Source organism: Cucumis melo, chromosome 8 (assembly GCF_025177605.1).
Source record: "Cucumis melo cultivar AY chromosome 8, USDA_Cmelo_AY_1.0, whole genome shotgun sequence".
Taxonomy (NCBI): domain Eukaryota; kingdom Viridiplantae; phylum Streptophyta; class Magnoliopsida; order Cucurbitales; family Cucurbitaceae; genus Cucumis; species Cucumis melo.
Genome location: NC_066864.1, coordinates 13443772 through 13464943, shown reverse-complemented (window position 1 = coordinate 13464943; position 21172 = coordinate 13443772). Strand labels below are relative to the sequence as shown.

General features: G+C 31.0%; 1 protein-coding gene across 1 annotated transcript; it reads right to left on the bottom strand.

The window, feature by feature from the left end:
- Nucleotides 1–1496: 1496 nt before the first annotated feature.
- On the bottom strand, nucleotides 1497–4781 carry LOC103495878 (zeatin O-xylosyltransferase-like). Its single transcript, XM_008457557.3, has 2 exons — nucleotides 3919–4781; nucleotides 1497–2348 (listed from the first exon to the last, which is right to left on the bottom strand). The coding sequence occupies exons 1-2, from the start codon at nucleotides 4720–4722 to the stop codon at nucleotides 1707–1709; spliced, it is 1446 nt and encodes a 481-aa protein (XP_008455779.1). The 5' UTR covers nucleotides 4723–4781; the 3' UTR covers nucleotides 1497–1706.
- Between the last annotated feature and the right edge of the window lie 16391 nt (nucleotides 4782–21172).

Sequence of the window (21172 nt, the reverse complement as noted above, 5' to 3'; positions counted from 1 at the left end):
TAGAGTATAAATATTTTCCCGCTTTGAGATATTTTTTAAAAGAACCCTAAATTATTTTGAATGAAAAAATTGTTGAAAGTATCACAAAATATAGTAATATTTCATTTAGAATGTTTGTTATATTTTATAAATATTTTTGTTCATTTTGTTATATTTAAAAACAACTCTAAATATAAAAACATTCTATTTCTTCCTTGGGAGAATTTGGAGTTCAATCTCTTTCTCTCTCTGTTTTGTTTTCTTTTTTTTTTTTTTTTTTCTTTTTTGGTTGTTGATGTTAGAGTTGAGTTTGGTGCAAAATATGGAAGTATTTTATCAAATTCAAGCAGGTTAAGGTTTTGTTCTACCAACATTAGATTTTTTATCTTGTTAAATCTATAGATTGTTGTACTTTGCTTGAAACCTGTTGTGGCTGACTATTGTGTTTTGGACCACAGTTATTAAAAGCATATCTCAATAACCTATTGACTTTTTTTTAGAAAGATCCTTTTCTTTTTCTTTTTGTTATTTAATATTCATGTGGTTGAGCCAAAATAGAATTTTAATTGAACCTCATACTCAATAATATTGATTCATTCAGTTTTATTTCTCTGGGAGAAAACTTCAAATTCAATTGTGAGAGCGATATAATATCCAAATAACACAGGGTATATCTTAACTTAGGTATATAAAAATATTTGTGAGTTGAACTTTTTGCCCTTTTATAATATTAAAATAAAAGAAAAGGAACTTTCATTTCATCAGTGAATTAAGAGTTGTGTGGATTGATCCAATCTAGGGAGAGATAAGAATAAAGATTGGATAATAAATGTATGCTTAGTAGAACAAACCCAAGTTTTGTCGTGGGGGGATCCATCGTAAGAAAATAATTTGGATAGTTATCCTTAATAGGAAGAAATAATTTCTTTTTTTTTTTTTCTTTTTTTTTTTTTTTTTTGTTAATTCTTTTTTTGTGAAAAGATATTTTTCTAGTTTTGGAACACTCAGGAGATCTCTACAATTAATTTAGGTTTGATTAGTTTTGTTTCCAGTAGAAAACTGCTCTGGTGTGGGTCCCATTTGTAAGGTTGATATTCGTTTATCTTCTTATAAGCAAAGTAACTAATAATGAATTTATATATTATTAGTATAATAGAGTAAACAATTTTTGAACATCTATATTTTGCCAAGCAATGTTGAAAATAATAAATTTACTTTCAAATACTCCTTAGTTTTCAAAATTTGTTTTCCTTTTAATCTCCACATTGTTAAAATTTCTATTTTGGTCTTTAAAATTTTTAAATTCAACATATTTTACCTTTAACCGATAAATAATTTCTACGTTGTGACCATAAATTAAATTTCAAACATTTCTAAATTAATTAATCATTTTAAAGTTTGAATTAGAATTTTCTACAGGAAAAAAAAAATGTAAATTGTTCATACATCAAATTTAATTGTCCATTTTGTGAAATTTATATCTGAATAGAGATTGTAGCACGTGGGAGAATTGACAATCATGATAATGAGTTGAAATTGATTCAAATAATTATATGATAAAGATAAGAATTTAACTAATACAAATGATAAGTTTCACACAATATTTGTTGTAGAATAAAACCTAGTAAAATAAGTTGTAGAGTAGAATATGTAAATGAATACACTTGTGAAACTTGATGCAATAAACAAACAACTTTGATTCCCTCACATCCAATTTGAACTAAAATTTATCTAGTAATATGAGCTACAAAAGCCTCAAATTCCTTACGAGACTCGCCGCCTTCTTCCAACGATTGTCGCACAACATTCCCTAATCTCTCTGCATTTCTCCTCACCTTCGCCCCTTCCTCCGACACCATCAACTTCCTAACGACCTCCTCTATAGCACCTGCCATTATCAGTTCTTGTTGCCACTCTTTGAGTCCCACCCCGACACACAATACCCTAGTCATAAGCACCGTGTTCCTCGGTTGGTCAGAGTGCATTGGCCAAGCAATCACCGGAACCCCAGTCGTGATGCTCTCTATGCATGAGTTCCAACCGCAATGTGTCATGAACCCTCCTGTCGCCCAATGACCCAGTATCTCTAACTGTGGTGCCCAGTCTTTTATTACCAACCCTTGGTCGCCAATTAAATTGTTATAACCTTCTGGAAGATTCGACTTTCGAATCTCGTTGACATCGAATACGTCTCCCTTGTCTGCATCGCGGAGGACCCAAATGAACTTTTGATCACTTCTTGCTAACCCAATTGCTATTTCTTTTATTTGTTCGTCTTTCATTGTTGTAGTTGTCCCAAATGAGATGTAGATCACTGATCTTGGCTCTTGTTGGTCTAGCCATGCCATGCAGCTATGGCTACAAGGTGGCTGTTTGTTGTTGCCCCATTTTTAGAATAAAGGAAAAATTAAATCAATTAATAAACAAACCATCTAATAGAAACAATATATATTTAAATTAAACTAATCCATGTGTATTTATCTTTGTCTCATTGATAATCTTTTATTGAAATAATATTTTCACAAAAGCAAATTTTAAGTGAGCAATAAGATACTCAAGAATAAATAAGCTTATAACTTTGTTAACACTTAGGTTGTGTTTAATAAATTAATATTTGGTTGTTTGTTATTTTTTGTTTTTTTAAGGTTAAATCTGATTATTCTCCCTTTCATCCTTATTAAAGTAATTAAATATTTAAAAATAGAATAAAAAATAGGAAAACTTTTCTAAATATAATAAACTATTAAAATATTTATGTTCGGTAACAAATCTCATAAATTTAGTCATTTTTTAAATATTTTAGGTTTGCCCAACCATCTTTTTATTGATTTTTTCTAGTCTTCCTCTCTATTATGATTTCTTCCTTTTTATTTTGTTTTATTTTTAGATTTGGTTTATTTCTATCGTCTTTCTTGTTTTTCTCTCTTTTTTAGATGTGTGCATGTCTTTCTTATTCTTTCTTCTTTTTCCTTTTCTTTCATTCACGGCATACATCGTATCGTCTTTCTTTTTTTCTTTTTTTACATTTAGATTAGGTAATCAAATCTGATGGTGTATAAAAATCTTGAAAAAATTGGTTAGTGTATAAAAATCTTGAAAAAATTGGTTAGATATTCCGCTAACAAAAACTAAAATATTGTGTACAAATAATATTGAAAAAAATCGTTTATACCAAATTTTGAAAAAAAAATCGTGTAACCAAATCTAGCCAAATCTAAACGATCGTGTACACAAATCTAAACGATCATATACTAAATTTTGAAAAAAAAAATGGTTTGAAAAAACGATAGAATTAAAAAACAAATCTAAACGATCGTGTACCAAATCAAGTTACCAAATATATTACACATTATTGACGGAACATTTTTGGTATTTTACACATTGGACATCTGGGTTTTTTCCATTTTCGAAATTGTTCAATACAATGTAAATATTTTACCTCTCTTTTATATTTTTGAAAAGATCTATAGAAAATAAAAGTATTTTTTAGTTTAAAATTTAACTTGAGATTACTAAAAGAACCGGTAAAAAAGAGATGATAAAATAAGAAATTTAGAGTCGGAATAAATATTTATAGGTTTCATTTTTAAAATGATGAATTAATTGTGATATACCGCCTTAATTGAACAATTTTTTTTTTATATATAAAAAAGTTTATTTTAAGTTGGCTTCAGCTATTTTTGCAATTCGACCCTGCCAAACACCCAAAAAGGCCAAAATATGAAAATATATAAAATTTTCATACGAAAAATTAAACTTCGGTTGGCCCACTTAGTTTGACGGGAAAATATTGATATATACGAGGATGAAAAAAAAACTTATTTTATCACATACTCAACATTTGGATTGATTTGTATACACACACCCACATTTGATCCCAAAATTAATGAGGAAAATGAGTTAGTTAAAATAAATATTTTAAAATAAATTAAAACGAACCTTGGAGATTTTGAGAGGGTTGAAAGGACCCAAAGCCCAATGACGAAACTCAGGTTCAATCCTCTGAATCACCTCTAAAAACTCTCCTTCAATAAATTTACAAGTGTTATAAATTTTCCCAGCTCCCATTTTTGGCAGATGACGAAACTGAGATCCAATGAACTCCAAAAATTCTGTTGGAAAACATTCTTCCGTCGACACTACATTCAGTTCTTTAGGAAAATATTGTTGGTAAATCGTTGTTATTTCACCATCTTTGTGTCCGTCGTTTGCAAACCGCACTTTACGCTCCAAGTTATGAAGAGCAACGGTGAAGGCGGATACAGAGTGAAAGCAATAGGATTCAGTGTTGGGAATGGCGTTGACATCTTGTAGGGCAGACGACATTAGTGAGTCGTGGATGACGACAAGTCGTTTCACTTTAGATGAGAGAGCGCGTAGGAAAGCAGCGAGAGGGCGATGGAGATGGAGAGCAGCAGCAATGAATGAGGGAATGAGATGGGAGGGAAATTTATGGGGTGCGGCAGGATTGGGAGGAGGAGAGGGAAATGGAGGGATATCAAAGTCGTGGAATTGGATTGATGGGTGGCTACTGATCTGGGAACCGTTGTGAACACGACGAAGTTGTACTTGGCGATTGTGGGTAGCAGTGCCAACGAAGTGGACTGGGATGTGGAAGGTGGAGATGTGGTGGGAGAGGTGGAGTAGTTGGTTCAAGTGACCTTGTGCAGGTAAAGGAACCATAACAACCACTATTGGAAGGTCGTTTGAAATTTTTACCGCGTTGTTGTTTTCGTTATTCATTGTATAACAAAAAACTGAGAGCTAGGCTTCGCGTTTTTCTCTTTTCTAGCGTTACGGCGTTTGATTATAGCTAGGAATCCAAGAACAAGTTTATATATATATATATGCGTGGACACACATCTGCCCCACATCAAAATTTAATGTGTTTTCTTATGGTCCACACATTGGCCGCCTTTTTCTTTTTCTTAAAACTTTTAATTATAGAAAACTTTTCTAAATATAACACATTATTCAAATATTTACAGCTGCCCTAACAAAGCCATCAATTTAGCAATTTTTTAAATATTTCAGATTTCTCAGTCCACTTTTTTCTCGATTTTTAATAGTTAATTTAATAGTCTTCCTCTACTCTTTCTTGTTTTTTCTCTTTTTAGATGCGTGTATGTCCTTGTTCCTCTTTCTTCTTTTTTCATTCACTGCATGCATTGTATCGTCTTTCTTCTTTTCTTTTTTTTTTATGTTTATATTAGGTAAGTAAATCTGATAGTATATAAGAATGTTTAAAAAATTGGTTAAGCATTTAAATTAATTAGGGTAACAAAAACTAAAAGTTTGTGTATAAATAATATTAAAAAAAAATAGTTTATACTAAATTTTGAAAAAAAAAAATTAGTTTAGATTTGGGGTACGATCATATACTAAATTTTGAAGAAAAAAAAATCGTTTAGATTTGGAAACCCCAAATCTAAATGATCGTGTACCAAATTTTGAAAAGAAAAAATCGTTTAGATTTGGACATAAACGATCTTGTACCAAATTTTGAAAAAAAACTGTTTAGATTTGGAAAGTGCATTGTTGACGGGACATTTTTGGTATTTTACACATTGGGCCTCTAGGCTTTTTCCATTTTCGAAATTGTTCTATACCGTATAAATACTTTGCAGCTTTTTTATATTTTTGAAAAGACAACTATTATTATTATTATTATTATTATTATTATTATTATTATTATTATTATTATGATTATTATTATTATTAGGGGTCTTTTTTAAAATATAACAAAGTGGCAAATTATTTAGAATGTATAAAACAATTTCGGAAACGAAAAAAAGCCCAAAGACCCACCGTATAAAATACCAAAAATGCCCCGTCAACCACGCCGTCAACAATTCGCGCGTAATATATTTGTGATCGCTTAGATTTGGTTATTGTTTGGTACGTGATCGTTTATATATGACTACAATTTATATTTTCAATTCTATCGTTTAATTTTGTTACACAATCGTTTAATTTAGTTAAGTTTGAATTATGTTATGTTTAAATTTGGTTACACGTAGATTTGGGGACCCAAATCTAAACGATTTTTTTTTTCAAAATTTGGTACATGATTTTTTTAATTCTTTTGGTACAAAATTGTTTAGATTTATCTAAACGATAATTTTTTTTACACAATCATTTACTTTTTTTATACGATCGTTTAAATTTGGCTACTCTAATCTAAACGATTTTTTTCAAAAAATTTTATACACGATCTTTTATTTTTTTCGACACGATCGTTTACTTTTTTTTTACACGATCGTTTACATTTGGCTACTCCAATCTAAATGATTTTTTTCAAGATTCTCTATACACGATTTTTTTTTACACGATCGTTTACTTTTTGACACGGTCGTTTACATTTGGCTACTTTAATCTAAATGACTTATTTTAAGATTCTTTATACACGATTTTTTATTTTTTTTACACGATCGGTTACATTTGGCTACTCCAATATAAATGATTTTTTCTTCAAAATTCTTTATACACGATCTTTTAGATTTTATTATTTTTTGTCTACAGTCGTTTAGATTTGGTTACCCAAATTTAAACAATGTAAAAAAAAAAAAGACGATGGAAATAAATCACAGCGAAAAAAAAGAGGAAAAGAAGAAATACGATGGAAAGAAATCGTAGAGAAAAAAGAGAAAAAGAAGAAAAACGATGGAAATAAATCGCAGCAGAAAAAGAAAAAGAAGAAGAGAAAAAGAAAGAAAGATAATGGAAAAGAAAGAAAGATAATGGAAAAAATCGCAGCAGAAAATAAAAGGAAAGAAGAAAGATGATGAAAGAGATTACGAGGAAGAGAACAAAGATGGAAGGGGCAAACTTGAAATATTTAAAAAATGGTTAAATTTATGAGTTTTGTTAGGTCGTAAATAGTTTGGTATTTTGTTATATTTATGAAAGTTTCCCTTATTATTATTTAAATTAGAGATATTTTATAATAAAATAAACAAAAAAATTTACAACATGTAGCAAAAATTTAAATTCTATCAATGATATATATACATAAATAGAGACCGATATGTTTCTACCAATTATATTGATATACAATAATAGAAATCTATCCATGTCTATCATTGAAAGAATCTATAATTTTGATATCTTTTGTAAATATTTTGTTAAATTTATCATTTTTGAGAATTCTCCTTTAAATTATCAATTAATTTCTCACGTTGTATCTGTTAGCAATCTTATTGCAATTTAAATTTGGGAGTGTTCAAATTGTATCAATTTATGCTCTTCGTTATGATATATTTCATCAAACAAAAATTGTATGAGACATATAATTTTATACATTAGACTCTAATTAAACTATAGTGAACAAATTGGACTCTTAGTGGTAATTTATTTTGAAATTGATCATTTCATACACCCAATTTGAGTAATAGTTTATTTCGTTAATTTAACATTGGAAGAAACGTATACACATGTGAGTATTGAAGCATTGATGGTTTTTAATTACCATAAACTAAACTATATAAAAAGGCTAAGGCGGAGGAACACTTTTGCACGTCTTTTGTTGTAGGGTTATCTGATGTAATTTTATATTCAAATTATTAAATAAAATGGGTTGCCATATTTTTTTCACTTCCACCTTAAATTAACAACAAATATATCTCTTTAAATCATTAAATCATCACACGTTAAATAAAGAAGAGAAGATTTTTCCAATCTCTTGGCGTGTTAAATTATAGTATGACTTTTTTCTATAAAAAAAAAAAACACATTTGATTTTCTATCAAATGTATACTTAATTTATACTTCATACAACAAAAACACTAAAAGATAAAATTCATTATATTTGATTTTCTATGAAATGTATACTTGATTTTCTATAAAAAGTATAAATATTTTGTCAAAGGTTCTATTTTTAACAATTTTTTTTTATAATTTTATCATTCTATATCCATTCCACATTAAATTATAAATAAATGTATTTTTTTTAACATCACACGTTATATAAAAAAATGGGTTGTTTAAAAATATAACAAACCGATCAAATATTTACACTATATAGAACAATTCTAAATACGAAAAAAATCCACATGCCCATAATGGAAAATAAAAAAAAAAATATCTCAGTCAACACGCGATCAATCGGCCACACGCACGCGTAAGTAATCTTCTTCTAAACAATTGTGGTACTATAGTCTAAATGAATGGTCTACGATCATTTAGGTTATGATATATGATAGTGTTGTTATTTTTAACGATGGAAAAAAATTGTTAATTTTAAACTACCATGTTGATCATGCTATACGATCGTGTTGACTATGATAAGCGATCGTGTTGATTATATTTACACGATCATATAGCAATTCTTTTTACACGATAAGAAAAGGGCTTCAAATCTAAACGATTAGTTGACCATACTAAGCAATCATGTTGGCTATGGTAAGCGGTCCTTTAGATTAAATCGATACGATCGTGTTGTTCCTTTTAAACAATAGGAAACAGGCTTCAAACGATCATGTTGACCATGGTAAATGATAGTGTTGACAATGATTAACAATTGTTTAGACCATGTCAAAATGATATTTAAACGATCTTGATATTCTCGAAAATATGAGAAAGATGTGGTAGCTTTAAAGAATCTTGCTGGAAATGGTAAAGATGAAATAGAAGATTTAAACAAAAGAATAAACTGTTTAAAAATAGAGAAAAGGAGATGAAAAAATCTGGGAAGAGAAGATGAATAAATCACAAGGAAGAAGAAGAAAGAAAGTGTTTGCAATATTCAAGGGCAAATCAGGAAATTATGAAAATATTGTATCGGTTTAATGGACTTTTACTTTTATTACACATGCCGTAAATATTTTTGTATTTTGTTATATTTATGAATATTAACCGTTAGAATATTTTTTAAACAATTTCATATTTTTTTAGTGTTAAATAATAGTAGATTTTTCCCCTAAAAGAATCACATTTTATCTTGGGGTCTTTTAAAAAATATAACAAAGCGGCAAATTATTTACACTCTATAGAACAATTTTAGAAATGGAAAACCCTATAGGCCCACAATGTGAAATACCAAAAATACCCCAATAAACGCGCGATTAATCGTCCGCGCGCCCTCGACAGATGTTAATAAACGATTATTACACGACATCGTGCAGAATAATATAAAATTGATACACGATCTTGTAAATTACTAAATACATAATGATAAAAAATAAACACTAAACGATAACAAAATACTTTAACGATCATGTAAATTATCTTTAATGATTATCTCATATGTGCATCTGATCTGTAACGACCCAACATTCCGGACTAAGTTGAGGTCACTACTAAATACCAAAACTCGACCACACAACATAAAATTTAAAACGGACCAGTTACGATTCATTAAAAACGTTAGAAACATTACAAAAAAACAGTTTCGGGCCCTATTTTAAATCAGTCACAAAAGTTTCAACAAAAAAACTCAAGTCATCAATTCAAAATCACAACCAAATATTCTGACAAAAATACATAGCGGAAGCAATAAGAAAACCAGACGCGTCCATATGGCCTTCACGCGTCCTTCCTGCCTCTCGTTGGTCTGCCCCTCGCTGTGCCCTTACCTGAAAAGTTTAAGAAGAGAAAAGGGTGAGTATAAACATACCCAGTAAGGGACCCACTACTGGGCCCGTTAGGGAACAACAGTTAACTTCCTATTCAGGGGTACCCTACATAACAGTCTAGTGGTTCCGTAGAACTCACATATCAGTCTAGTGCTCCCGAAGGATGCACACATCAGTCTAGTGCTCCCGAAGGATGCACACATCAGTCTAGTGCTCCCGAAGGATGCACATATCAGTAAGGCACACTACCCCATAGATGAAGCTAACCGTTACCCCTCAGTCCATACTAAACCGTCTACAACAGTCATACCCCATCAACACTCATAGGCTTTGCCAGTCAGATAGTATAGGTTTAAACAACTACACCCTCAGTTACCATACGCGTTTCCAATTCGCACACCATTATGGTAACCCCTAGACCCAATCAACTAATCAATCGAAATCGGATTCACTGTCCTTTCCCGTCCAAACTCCATGATCAATGTCCAGACCAATGACTACCACGTACCTAACCGTAACTTCAAGGTCCATCGACATACAATTCCAATCTACCACGTAGCCCATTAACATAACCACACTATACCGAGCACCCAGCATCGGGTCTACTAGCAAGTAACTCCTTATACCCGATAGCGCACAAGTTACAACTAGCGGTCGCGTTACTCTTACATCAGACAAGAATATAATAACAATGCTTAAAAGTCAAACACACTTATATTTATTCGGTACAGTTACTAACGTGTAATCCCCTGTGGACTACTACGTTTCCAGCCTCGCTCCGAGGTCCAGTAGTAGGAAAACCCTTACCTGAAACTTGGTTATGCCCCTCGATCGAGTCCACGCTCAACGGATCCACCTAAACGAAAACATGAAAGTTTTAATCGATGACACTAGTAGAAGTCATTTTAAATGGTCCTAAGCGACATCCGTTGACTTACCCGAGGGAAGAAAAGCTATCTCCAACCAAGCCTGCCGCGGAACCCGAAAACTTGAACGTCAACTCCTTAATACCTTCAAGGGATAAAAGGTAGGACCAAATCTTATTTCAAATATTCAAACTCGAATCGGATGCAGCAACATTAGGGAATTCATCAAAACAATCGTTACCGAAAACTCACCGTGACCCGGAGTGGAGGAAGGAAGGCTTAGGTGGCTCGGCTCGGCTTGGCTCACTCTCGGCTCGGCTCGGCTTGGCCTCGGCTCACAGCTCGGCTCAACTCGGCTCGGCTCGGTTTGGCCTCGGCTCAGCTCGGCTCGGCTCGGCTTAACTCGGCTTGGTTCTCGGCTCGGCTCGAGGCTCGCGGCTCGGCTCAACTCGGCTCGGCTCGGCTTAACTCGGCTTGGTTCTCGGCTCGGCTCGCGGCTCGCGGCTTAACTCGGTTCGCGACTCGGCTCGCGGCTCGGCTTGCAGCTTGAAACACGGGTCGGATTTGATTCGGGTTTTCGGGTCGGGTCGGCTTGAAAACGGGCAACCTCAACGACAAACTTCGGCCGTTCGACGACGGGGATGTGTCGCGGCTGGGTGAAGTCCGACGACTGGCTCTGTTTTCACGCGGCGGAGGACGACGGCTTGACGGCGGACACGGTCGGACGATTTGAAACCGAGAGGAGATCCGAAATGGTAGGGAGGCCGCGGCGGACGAACACGATGAAGCTGACGACGCTGCCGACGCTGGAGACAGAAATGGAGACGGAACGTGACGGGGGAGATGGAGACGCGTGCGGAAGAGAAAGATGGAGAGACGGCAGCGGCGGCGTGAAGCTGGAGACGAAGAAGAAGAAGAAGAAGAAAAAGAAGAAGAAGCCGGGGGGGGGGGTCTCGCGCGCGGTAAGTTAGGGTTCTTTTTTTTTAAAAAATATATATATATATATATATATATTAAGTTAAATAATAATAATAATAATAATATTTAATAATAATATTAATAATAATAATAATATAATAAATAATAATATTAATTAATACTAATGTAATAATAATGTTAAATAATAATAATAATAATATTAAATAATAGTAATAATAACAATAATAAATTATAATAATAATAATAATAAAAGATAATATTAATATTAAATTATATATAAAGATTATAATAAATATTAATAATAATAATAATATAATTACTATTATATTATTATTATATAAATTTACAAATATTAATTTCAGAATTTCAGAAATTAATCCAAAATTTAAAATTCCCGAAAAATTATATAAAACAGTAAAAGTTTACCTCGAAAATTCGGGGCGTTACATGATCACGTTGGAAAATATAAACGATAATCATACACGATTCTGTACATTATATAAACGATAATCATATATATAAACAATAAGGTAATAAACAGTAAAAGATGACGAAAAACTTTAAGTATACACGATTATGTAGAGAAGTTTCAACGATCATTTATATAGTATAAACGAACATTTACAGAAACTCCAATAACTCGTAATTACAAAAATGTCATCAAAATGAAGGGGCTATAAAAAGGTGAAGGAACTTGCTCAGACTTTTTCGTTCATCGTCTTCCTCGTCAATTGTTTATATCCTGGTAACTACTTCAACAGAACTGTCGCTATCGATAATCTGACTTGCATACAAAAAGATCTGAATCTATATTCATTTGGATCTATCTTCATCATCTACATGTATCTACCACGATCTATATCGCATACAAATAGGTCTGAATCTATATTCATTTAGATCTTCGCATACAAATAGGTCTGAATCTATATTCATTTAGATCTATCTCCATCATCTACATATATCTACCACGATCTATATCGCATACAAAGAGGTCTTAATCTATATTCATTTCGATTGATCTATATCTATCACGATCTATTCCGCATACAAAGACGTCTGTTTCTATACTTATTGTATATATTTCATTGAATATAATTTATATTAGTCTTTTTTTTACTAATAGATGGTGAGCAAGAATCAACAAGTATAATGTAGGAAATCAATAAGGTGTAAATCAAAGACAGAAGAAAGAAAAATGAAGAAAGAAAAAGGAATAAAGATAACAAACTAGAATGTGAATATATGTCTATATGGCGTTGTATATTTGTGTATCTTTTTCTTTTTAGCGCTATGCATTTGTTAATTTGTTAAAACTTACCCTTGTTTGAAACATATTATTTATTATGTCATTCAACAGGTGAAACACTATCCAAATGACATCATTATGGAAGATGAACAAAAAAAACCTTAGAATTACTGTATACTACAGTTTAGAAATATTGAATCAGATCAAGTCAAAAATAGACCAAAGAATTCTTTCTCGAGTTTTGACAAACAGTTCTTTTGGCCAGTTCCTTAACATTAAAATGACTAAAATACCAACACAATTCCTGAATTTTCTATTAAGAAAACAATGCCATATGAAAAAAAAACTAATGTCCTTGCTTTCAACTTCAATGGACATATAGCAGAATTTTGGCTGAAAGACTTTTGTTTTGTGACTAGACTAAAAGGTCACAAATTCCTTGAGTTAAATCTAGGAGAAAGAAAAAAAATGGTCTGAAAAATGTCCTTTTCCGTCATGATGACTTTATAACAAAAAGAGATATAGAAAGAACTTTCAAAGTGTTGTGTAACGAGGAAAACTCGTTGAAAGAAAAACTAATTAACGTCTATATCTTAGAAGCATTTTTAATTCCCAAGCAGCAACACAACCACATAAATCTCCTACATCTAGACATATTGGATAATGAAGAAATCTTTAAAGGCTATCCATAGGGAAGATTATCATACATCCTAACATATCAGTTCTTGGAAGAAGCATCCAACAGTGACAAGGATGTTGTATACCTTCAAGGGTTTCCCCCAGCTTTAGTCTATTGGGCTTTTGAGAAAATACAAAGACTTTCCAATTTAGATGTTGGGTTTGGAAGAAAGCTTGCAATGGAAGGGCCACCAATTGTAAGATGGGAATGTTTGGAAACAAGTGACTGGAGGACTCTAAACATCGACATTTTTTAATATGAGAATGTAAGTAAATTTAGAGCATGCTTTATCTATGTCTATCTAGATAGACAATGAAAGATTTTCTATTCATGTCTATCTTGAATAGATGATGATATAAGTCTATCACTGTTTATCAATACCTTTGCTACTTTTTCACTAATAATCTAATATCATTTTATTTGTAGTTCTCTATGACACCTTTAGACTCATCAGAAGAAGAGTCTCAAAAAATTTTGAGATATTTCAAAACATTGAGAAGCAGGAAAGAAAAGAAAAGACAGAGCAACAGGTAAAAAGAGAGAAAGAAATGGAAAAAAAATGAAACAAATAAAATCTTAAATGAAATAAGAGAAATAAAACAAATTAAGAAAAAATAGAAACAGAACAAATATTATTAAGACAAGGAATAAAAGAAATAAAAAGCATGTTGACAATGGTTATGACAAGCTGGAATGTTTCACCACCATCAGCCAAACTTTAACAACAATAGAATGAGAAAGAAATTGCATATACAAAAGGGGAAAAATAGTCCACCTACTTATAGCCTTGATCTTATTGATGAAGATGAACAAGTTAATACAATGGTGAAGTATGCAACAACACATTGCCCTACAGTTAGTGCCTTATTCATTATGTACTTCTTTGTTTTGTTTAGTGTTCCTCAATTTTCAAATAAAACACAATTATGTTGTTTCTTTTTCTTTACAAAAAACTGTCATTTTGGAAACACAAAGTAGTTTGGAAACAATAGCAACTACAGATTTATAAACACCCAAAACATAAATATTGCCATAGGTTTAATTCTTTTCCAAACAATAAATTTAACTCATATAGAGAGATATAATTTATCTGTCTGGATGTGTTTATTTCATGATGTCTCTGAACATTCTTACTTTATGTACTTGCAGATGGATGAAGAAGACGAAAAGAACAACAAGTTTATTCATTTGGGAACACCAAAAACACACATATTGACCCAGGTTTTAATTTGTTTAATATACAACTAGTTTCACGATCGTTTAATATAAGTAAACGATCATTTAAAATAAATAAACGATCATTTAGTTATATTAAATGATCGTTTATATATTTCACACGACTTTTTGTTTAGTTTGTAATTCTTTAATTTATATATTTTTTAATTCTCTTCTACTCAACTGGTTTCATGATCGTATATATATATTTAAACGATCTTTATATTGCACGGATGTCTACATTTTCTTGCACAATCATTTTGACAACACATTCTCTTTTTACATTTATATAATTGAATTTAAAGATGGAGAAGAAGAAGAAGTTGAAAATAGAAGTCAGGAAGACAAAACAAAACGAAGCCAGATTCAATTGGGAAATATTGTAATTGTTGAAGAAAAAAATAGAAAAACAAGGGGAAGAAAATACAAAAGATACAACATTAAGAAAACAAAATTTGATTGAAGAAGATGAGGTTGATAGTAATGAAACTGAAACTGAAGAAGAAATTGACACTAAGAGCAGTCAAGAGCATGCACCATAAGAAGTGGAAACAAAAGGAAACAAAAGAGAAATTAAAGAAAAGAAAAAGGAAAATAATGGTCGTCAGCAAAAAAAGACAAGTCTCAACACAAGAAGAAAGCAGCAAGAAAAACGAAAGAAAAATGTCAACTCAAGAATACATTGATACTGCTTCATCCTTCGACCTACAAATTTCTCAATATTTTAGAGATGATTTATTGTATTTGTAAAGCTTCAAATTTTTAAATTTAACTTTCAAAAATTTCTTTATTTTATACTTGAGAAATCTGTATTCCATTTCACTCTTTATATCCTACACTATCTTGTAAAACATGTAAAAGGATCAATTACATTTATTACCACGATCGTTTATATTCAACAATACCAACGTTTAATCGTATAAATACATAGTTGCTTGAATAATATACTTCACGATTGCGTAAATTGTACAACATCATCGCTTAACAACATCTTATAAATGATATCCTATACGATCGTTTAGTTGTACAACATCATCGTTTAACATTATATGTTTTTCCCATCGTTTAACAATGCAATCAATTACATCTTTTAAAAGATCATTTTGACATAATTACACAATTGTTTAGATAGTCAGGAATGCGTTTCCACATTTTAAGAAAAGGCACGTGAATTTACAATATTGCCTCTTTGGTAAAGACAACCAATATATACGTATCGCTTTCTTCGTTTTCCGCCACTTTGCAATACACAAACGCACTGATCGCTCAGCTTTTCGTCTCAAAGATTTCCTATTCCATTTTTCTCTCAGTCAATTTTTCTCTTCAATGTCAAAAGGTATGTTGTTGAACTTTTCATACTATAACATTACGCTTCGTCTTCTTTATATTTCAAACGTTTCAACTTCTGTCTTGAAAACTATTGTTCTGTTCTTAAATTCTTATTCTCAAGCGTTTCAAATTCGTTTAAACTTCTATTCTAGGAATTGTTAAATGTTTCAATTTATCATTACTTGTCGATTATTTATATTACGAATGTCTTTCTATTGGGATTAAACGATCTGTTACATCAAGTAAATGATAATTTAATTTTAGGATTTAAGGTTTAGTGTTTTATAAACGATCGTGTACATAACGAAAGTATTTTATGACCATTATTTTCAGGATGGCTGTACCTAGCAACAAGTACTTTTCTGCCACTGTCTCATGCCAAGTGCACAAGATTGGCAGTCTTATTAAGGATAAACTGACTAAGGAACAGCTGTAGATGTTCGACAAAACAATTTTTGGTCCATTGTTGAATGTTAACATGGTCTTCAACAGCCAGTTGATCCATCATTTCTTGTTAAGGCAGATACCTGAAGAAGCCAATGCAAATGGAATCTGTTGTTTCAGTTTTGGGGAAAAATGTTTGTTTCACCCAAAAGGAATTTAAAATCATAACTGGAATGTGGCCAACAAATGTAACATTGGAGATAGATTATGATAATAAGTGCTTACAAAACCTTTTATTCGGATCAAAAAACAAGAAAATAATAATGTTTTTGGAAGTTGAGAATTTTTTCAAGAATTTTGAGTTTACGAATGATCATGATGCTGTGAAGGTTGCCTTGGTTGTCTTTATTGAAACTATGATGGTCAGGAAGGATAAGAAAACACAATTTGATATGAATACTTTGGAAAGAGTTGACAATGAAAAAGTTTTTAAGAACTTTGATTGGTCAACTTTCTTCTACACTCGTCTACTCAACAATTTGAAGACAAGTCTACAAGGGAAAAAAGAAGCATACGAGTTAAAGAAGATAAACAGTTCCAAAGCAGTGGCATACTGCAACATCAAAGGCTACGTACTTGCTTTTCAGGTGATTTTTATTTGTTCATACACTTTAATTAATTACAAAATAAACATCAAAGTTTAACATATTTGTTTAAATGTTTTAGGTGTGGGCTTATGAAGTACTCTCAACTGTAAGAGATCAATCCCTAGGATATTAAGATAGAATTGTACACAAGCTCCATCTTACAAAAGGTTTCAAAAGAACATATTTGACAACAAAAATATAAGTAAAACTTGTCAGCAATCGTTTAATACAATTACACAATCGTTTAAAACAATTACACGATCGTTAAAAACAATTACACGATCGTTTACATTTTAACATATACGATCATTTAGCTTAATGCAATATCATTTATATTAAATACCATATCTAGTATCATATTATTTTATAAACGATCGTTTATATTAACAATTCTTTGATTGTAACATTGCATACTGTTGTTAAACCTAAACTGAAGCTATCAACCTAAGAGAAAGCTTTCATGGAGAGTCGAATTCAAGGGGATGATAACATGGAAATGGAGGACGATGAATCCATTCCAGATATTAATAACAGTGATACCAATACTCTTGATGATGCAATGAACAATCAATCATTGGAGCAATCAGACTCATCTCCACAACTGTCACCACGAAGGAAACAAAGACAAATAGTGGCTGACTAGTCTAAAATGCATTCAATAACCAACAAGAAACATTGCAGATCAAAGAAGTTCAATGACAAAGAACAACAAAGTCATTCAAAATCCTACAAAAAATTGAAGAAGTAAATAAAAGAAGTTCGTAAGGATTTATCCACAATGACTTCTATAGTCTCTAGGATGGATGACACAATTAGAAAGCAGTATTGGAGCTGTCTGAAATGAAACAGATGCTGAAGAGATTGTTCCAGGTAAACTTTATTTTCAGAAAATATTTCGTTTATCAGTTGTTTAAATAAATGATTGTTTAACTAAAATTTCTGATCACCTATCAAATTTCAACGATTGTTTATCAAAGTTACACGATCATTTAGATAGGATACATCATCGTTTACTTTTATATACACGATCGTTTAACAATCTTTTTTTTTAATTTTATTTGTTTATTAGAATCAAAATTAAAATCAAGGGAATGATTATACTCATTAGAACGACAATGATGATCATCAGAATAGAGAAGATATGATCATCAATGACCAACCATATGTTGAAGAACAACATACTGAACATCAAGAGCAAACCCAAAGGTTAACATTTCATTCATTGTTTACTAGTTTATATTGTTGAAAATTGCTTACATTCTAAATAATTAACAATTGTATTTTTTCTTATTCTCATTTTTTTTCTCATTTTGTTTAGGGAACAAAAAACAACTTCACTTGTACATCAAGAGGAATCAGGTAGTGATATTAGCATAGACGGCATGGATGCAGACTTGTTATTAACTATAAGACATTTATCGGATAATATAAATGCTTAAAGGCAAAAAGAAAAAAACTTGTTACTTTGGTTGAGATAGAAAAAGAAAATGAACAAGTAAGTGAGGATCAAATAATTGAAAATGTGCAACAATCTACCTCAACTAAAAAAATAGAATCTCAATTGGTATATATACACAACAAATGTGTAGTCCTTTAAATTAATAGTTTGTTACTTGTCTAATATCATACATTATAGGAAATACCAAAACAACAAGTTGAGACTCAAAAAATGATGAAGCAGTTACATTGGTTGAAAATGAACTAGTAACGGAGAAAGAAAGTTCTACAATTTGTTTAGAATCTATATGTGTATATATATAAAAGAACTCTGAAGTACTTTGGATCAATTATTATTGTTTTTTATTTTTGCCTTAGTTAACAACATTGTACATTATAGGAAATAAATGAACAACAAAAACCAATGAAAAGAAGGAAGCTATGTAAAATAGAAAATAAAAAGGTACCTAATCAAGATCAACAAGTTAATCCACCCACAATATCTATTGAGGTCATATAATAACCTACAATACCTACCCAAGATGTCGAATTTAGAGATGTAGATAGATATCATCTCATGTGGCAAGTGGATCCAAAAATATGAAGACAAGAAAAAAAAAAACAGCTCATGAAGAAAGGAAAGTAGTATCCACTACTAGAAAGAAATAATTTTTCAAAAAGTTTAAAGAAAACACATGGATACTAGGAGACGTAAGTACTATTTCCAAATTTCATTTTATATATAAAACTACACGATCGAGTACAATATACTTTATCTAACCAAACCACGATCGTTAATATATATTACGTGATCGCTTAGTAAGAAAAAGAATGTTGTAAACGATCACTTGTATTTGTTAAACGATTGCTTAAACTATTGCTTCTATTCACGAAACGATCGTTTAATTTTTTTTGTAGACCATGAATTTGCTATTGACTCACTTGTAGAAAAAATTGTTGCATATCAAGCAACTTTGCAAGTATACTTTTAGAGTATTAGATTTGACGTTTATAGTAAGTTGTTATTCTTTAATTTTTTTCCTACAGAAGTTAAACTGCATAATTATATTTTGACTAAATTTTTTTACTTGTTCTTCAATACTGGAATCAATAAACAACACTGCATAGTTTGGCAACGACTTTTTGATACTCCTATGCTGACAGCAGATAATAAGAAAGTTGAATGGACAGACACAACAATACACTTAGAACTATGGATAGAATCATATTTGAAATACTATTTTAATACAACTCTTAGTGATTTTAAAGATAAAGAAGGGTGGGGAGATATGAACTACGTGATTGGCTGCATCAACATAAAAGAACACTGGTTGTCTATTGCAGCTGATATGAGGAAATGCAAGATCTACGTGTTTGGCTCAATGCCAAAATATGTTGATAAAAAACTTGTTGATGAAGCTATTGAAATGCTTGCACGATGCATCCCTTCACTCGCAATTGCAATTGGAATGAATGTCCATTCAAAATATTTCAAATATAGCCCTTGTTCAGTAGTCAGATCGAATACCACATTACAAAAAGGGCATTCATTAGATTGTGGCATTTTTTGTGCGAAATTTATTAAATGCCTTGTAACAAATGCTAACCATGATTGTCTAATTGTGGAAAATGTGAAACTATTTAAACAACAGTATATACGGAAACTTTGGACAAATAAATACTTTTGGTAAATAAATGTATATTTGGTTCATGTACTTTTGACTGAACGTTTGTATTCATTTTGATAGATATCACAAAACAATTGTATAAAGATATAAAAACATTCGTGTAGAGAAATGTTCATCGTACATATATCTTTAAGCGATCGTTTAGTAAAGTCTAAACGATCTTCTTAATACACATAAACATTAGTAACCGATCGTTTATATACCACACTAATATCTAAAGAATATTAAGCGATTTCCTAAACGTATATATGAAGAATATTAAGCGATTGTGTATATGTGTCACACTAATGTAAAAGATCGTGCATATATCTTTAAGCAATCGTTTAGTAAAGTCTAAACGATCTTCTTAATACACATAAACAATATTAAGCAATCGTTTATAAATACCACACTAATATCTAAAGAATATTAAGCGATTTCCTAAACGTATATGTGAATAATATTAAACGATTGTTTATAACACACTAATGTAAAAGATCGTGCATATATCTTTAAGCGATCATTTAGTAAAGTCTAAATGATCTTCTTAATACACATAAACAATATTAAGCATTTGTTTATATACCACACTAATATCTAAAGAATATTAAGCGATTTCCTAAATGTACATGTGAAGAATATTAAGCGATCGTTTATATGTATCACACTAATGTAAAAGATTGTGCATATATCTTTAAGTGATCGTTTAGTAAAGTCTAAACGATCTTCTTAATACATATAAACAATATTAAGCGATCGTTTATATATCTAATGTCTAAACGATATTAACTCTCTATCAAATTTAATATCAAACGTGTATACATAATAATGAAAGAGAGAGAGTATGCATTTTCATTAATTGTTCAAACTTTTCCTTGCTTACAATTTCTACTATTATGTCCTTTACAATTACAATTGGAACATCTGGTTGAACTATTAAATTTGCCAATAGATGGAATTCTTTGTTTTTTTGGTCTTGCAGCCTGCCGTTTAAAGACTGGAGGTAATATTTTCATGACAGAATCTACAATTCTCCAATCAAATGAGATCCAACAGATTAAATACAACCATTGTATGTTGCTGATAGTGTTTCTCTATAATAAAACTCAGATACATAAGAATAAGTATCTAAATTAAGCATTTGTAAAACAGCAAGAGCATGTGCACAAGGAATTTCTTCAACATCCCATACTCGGCAACTACAACATCCCA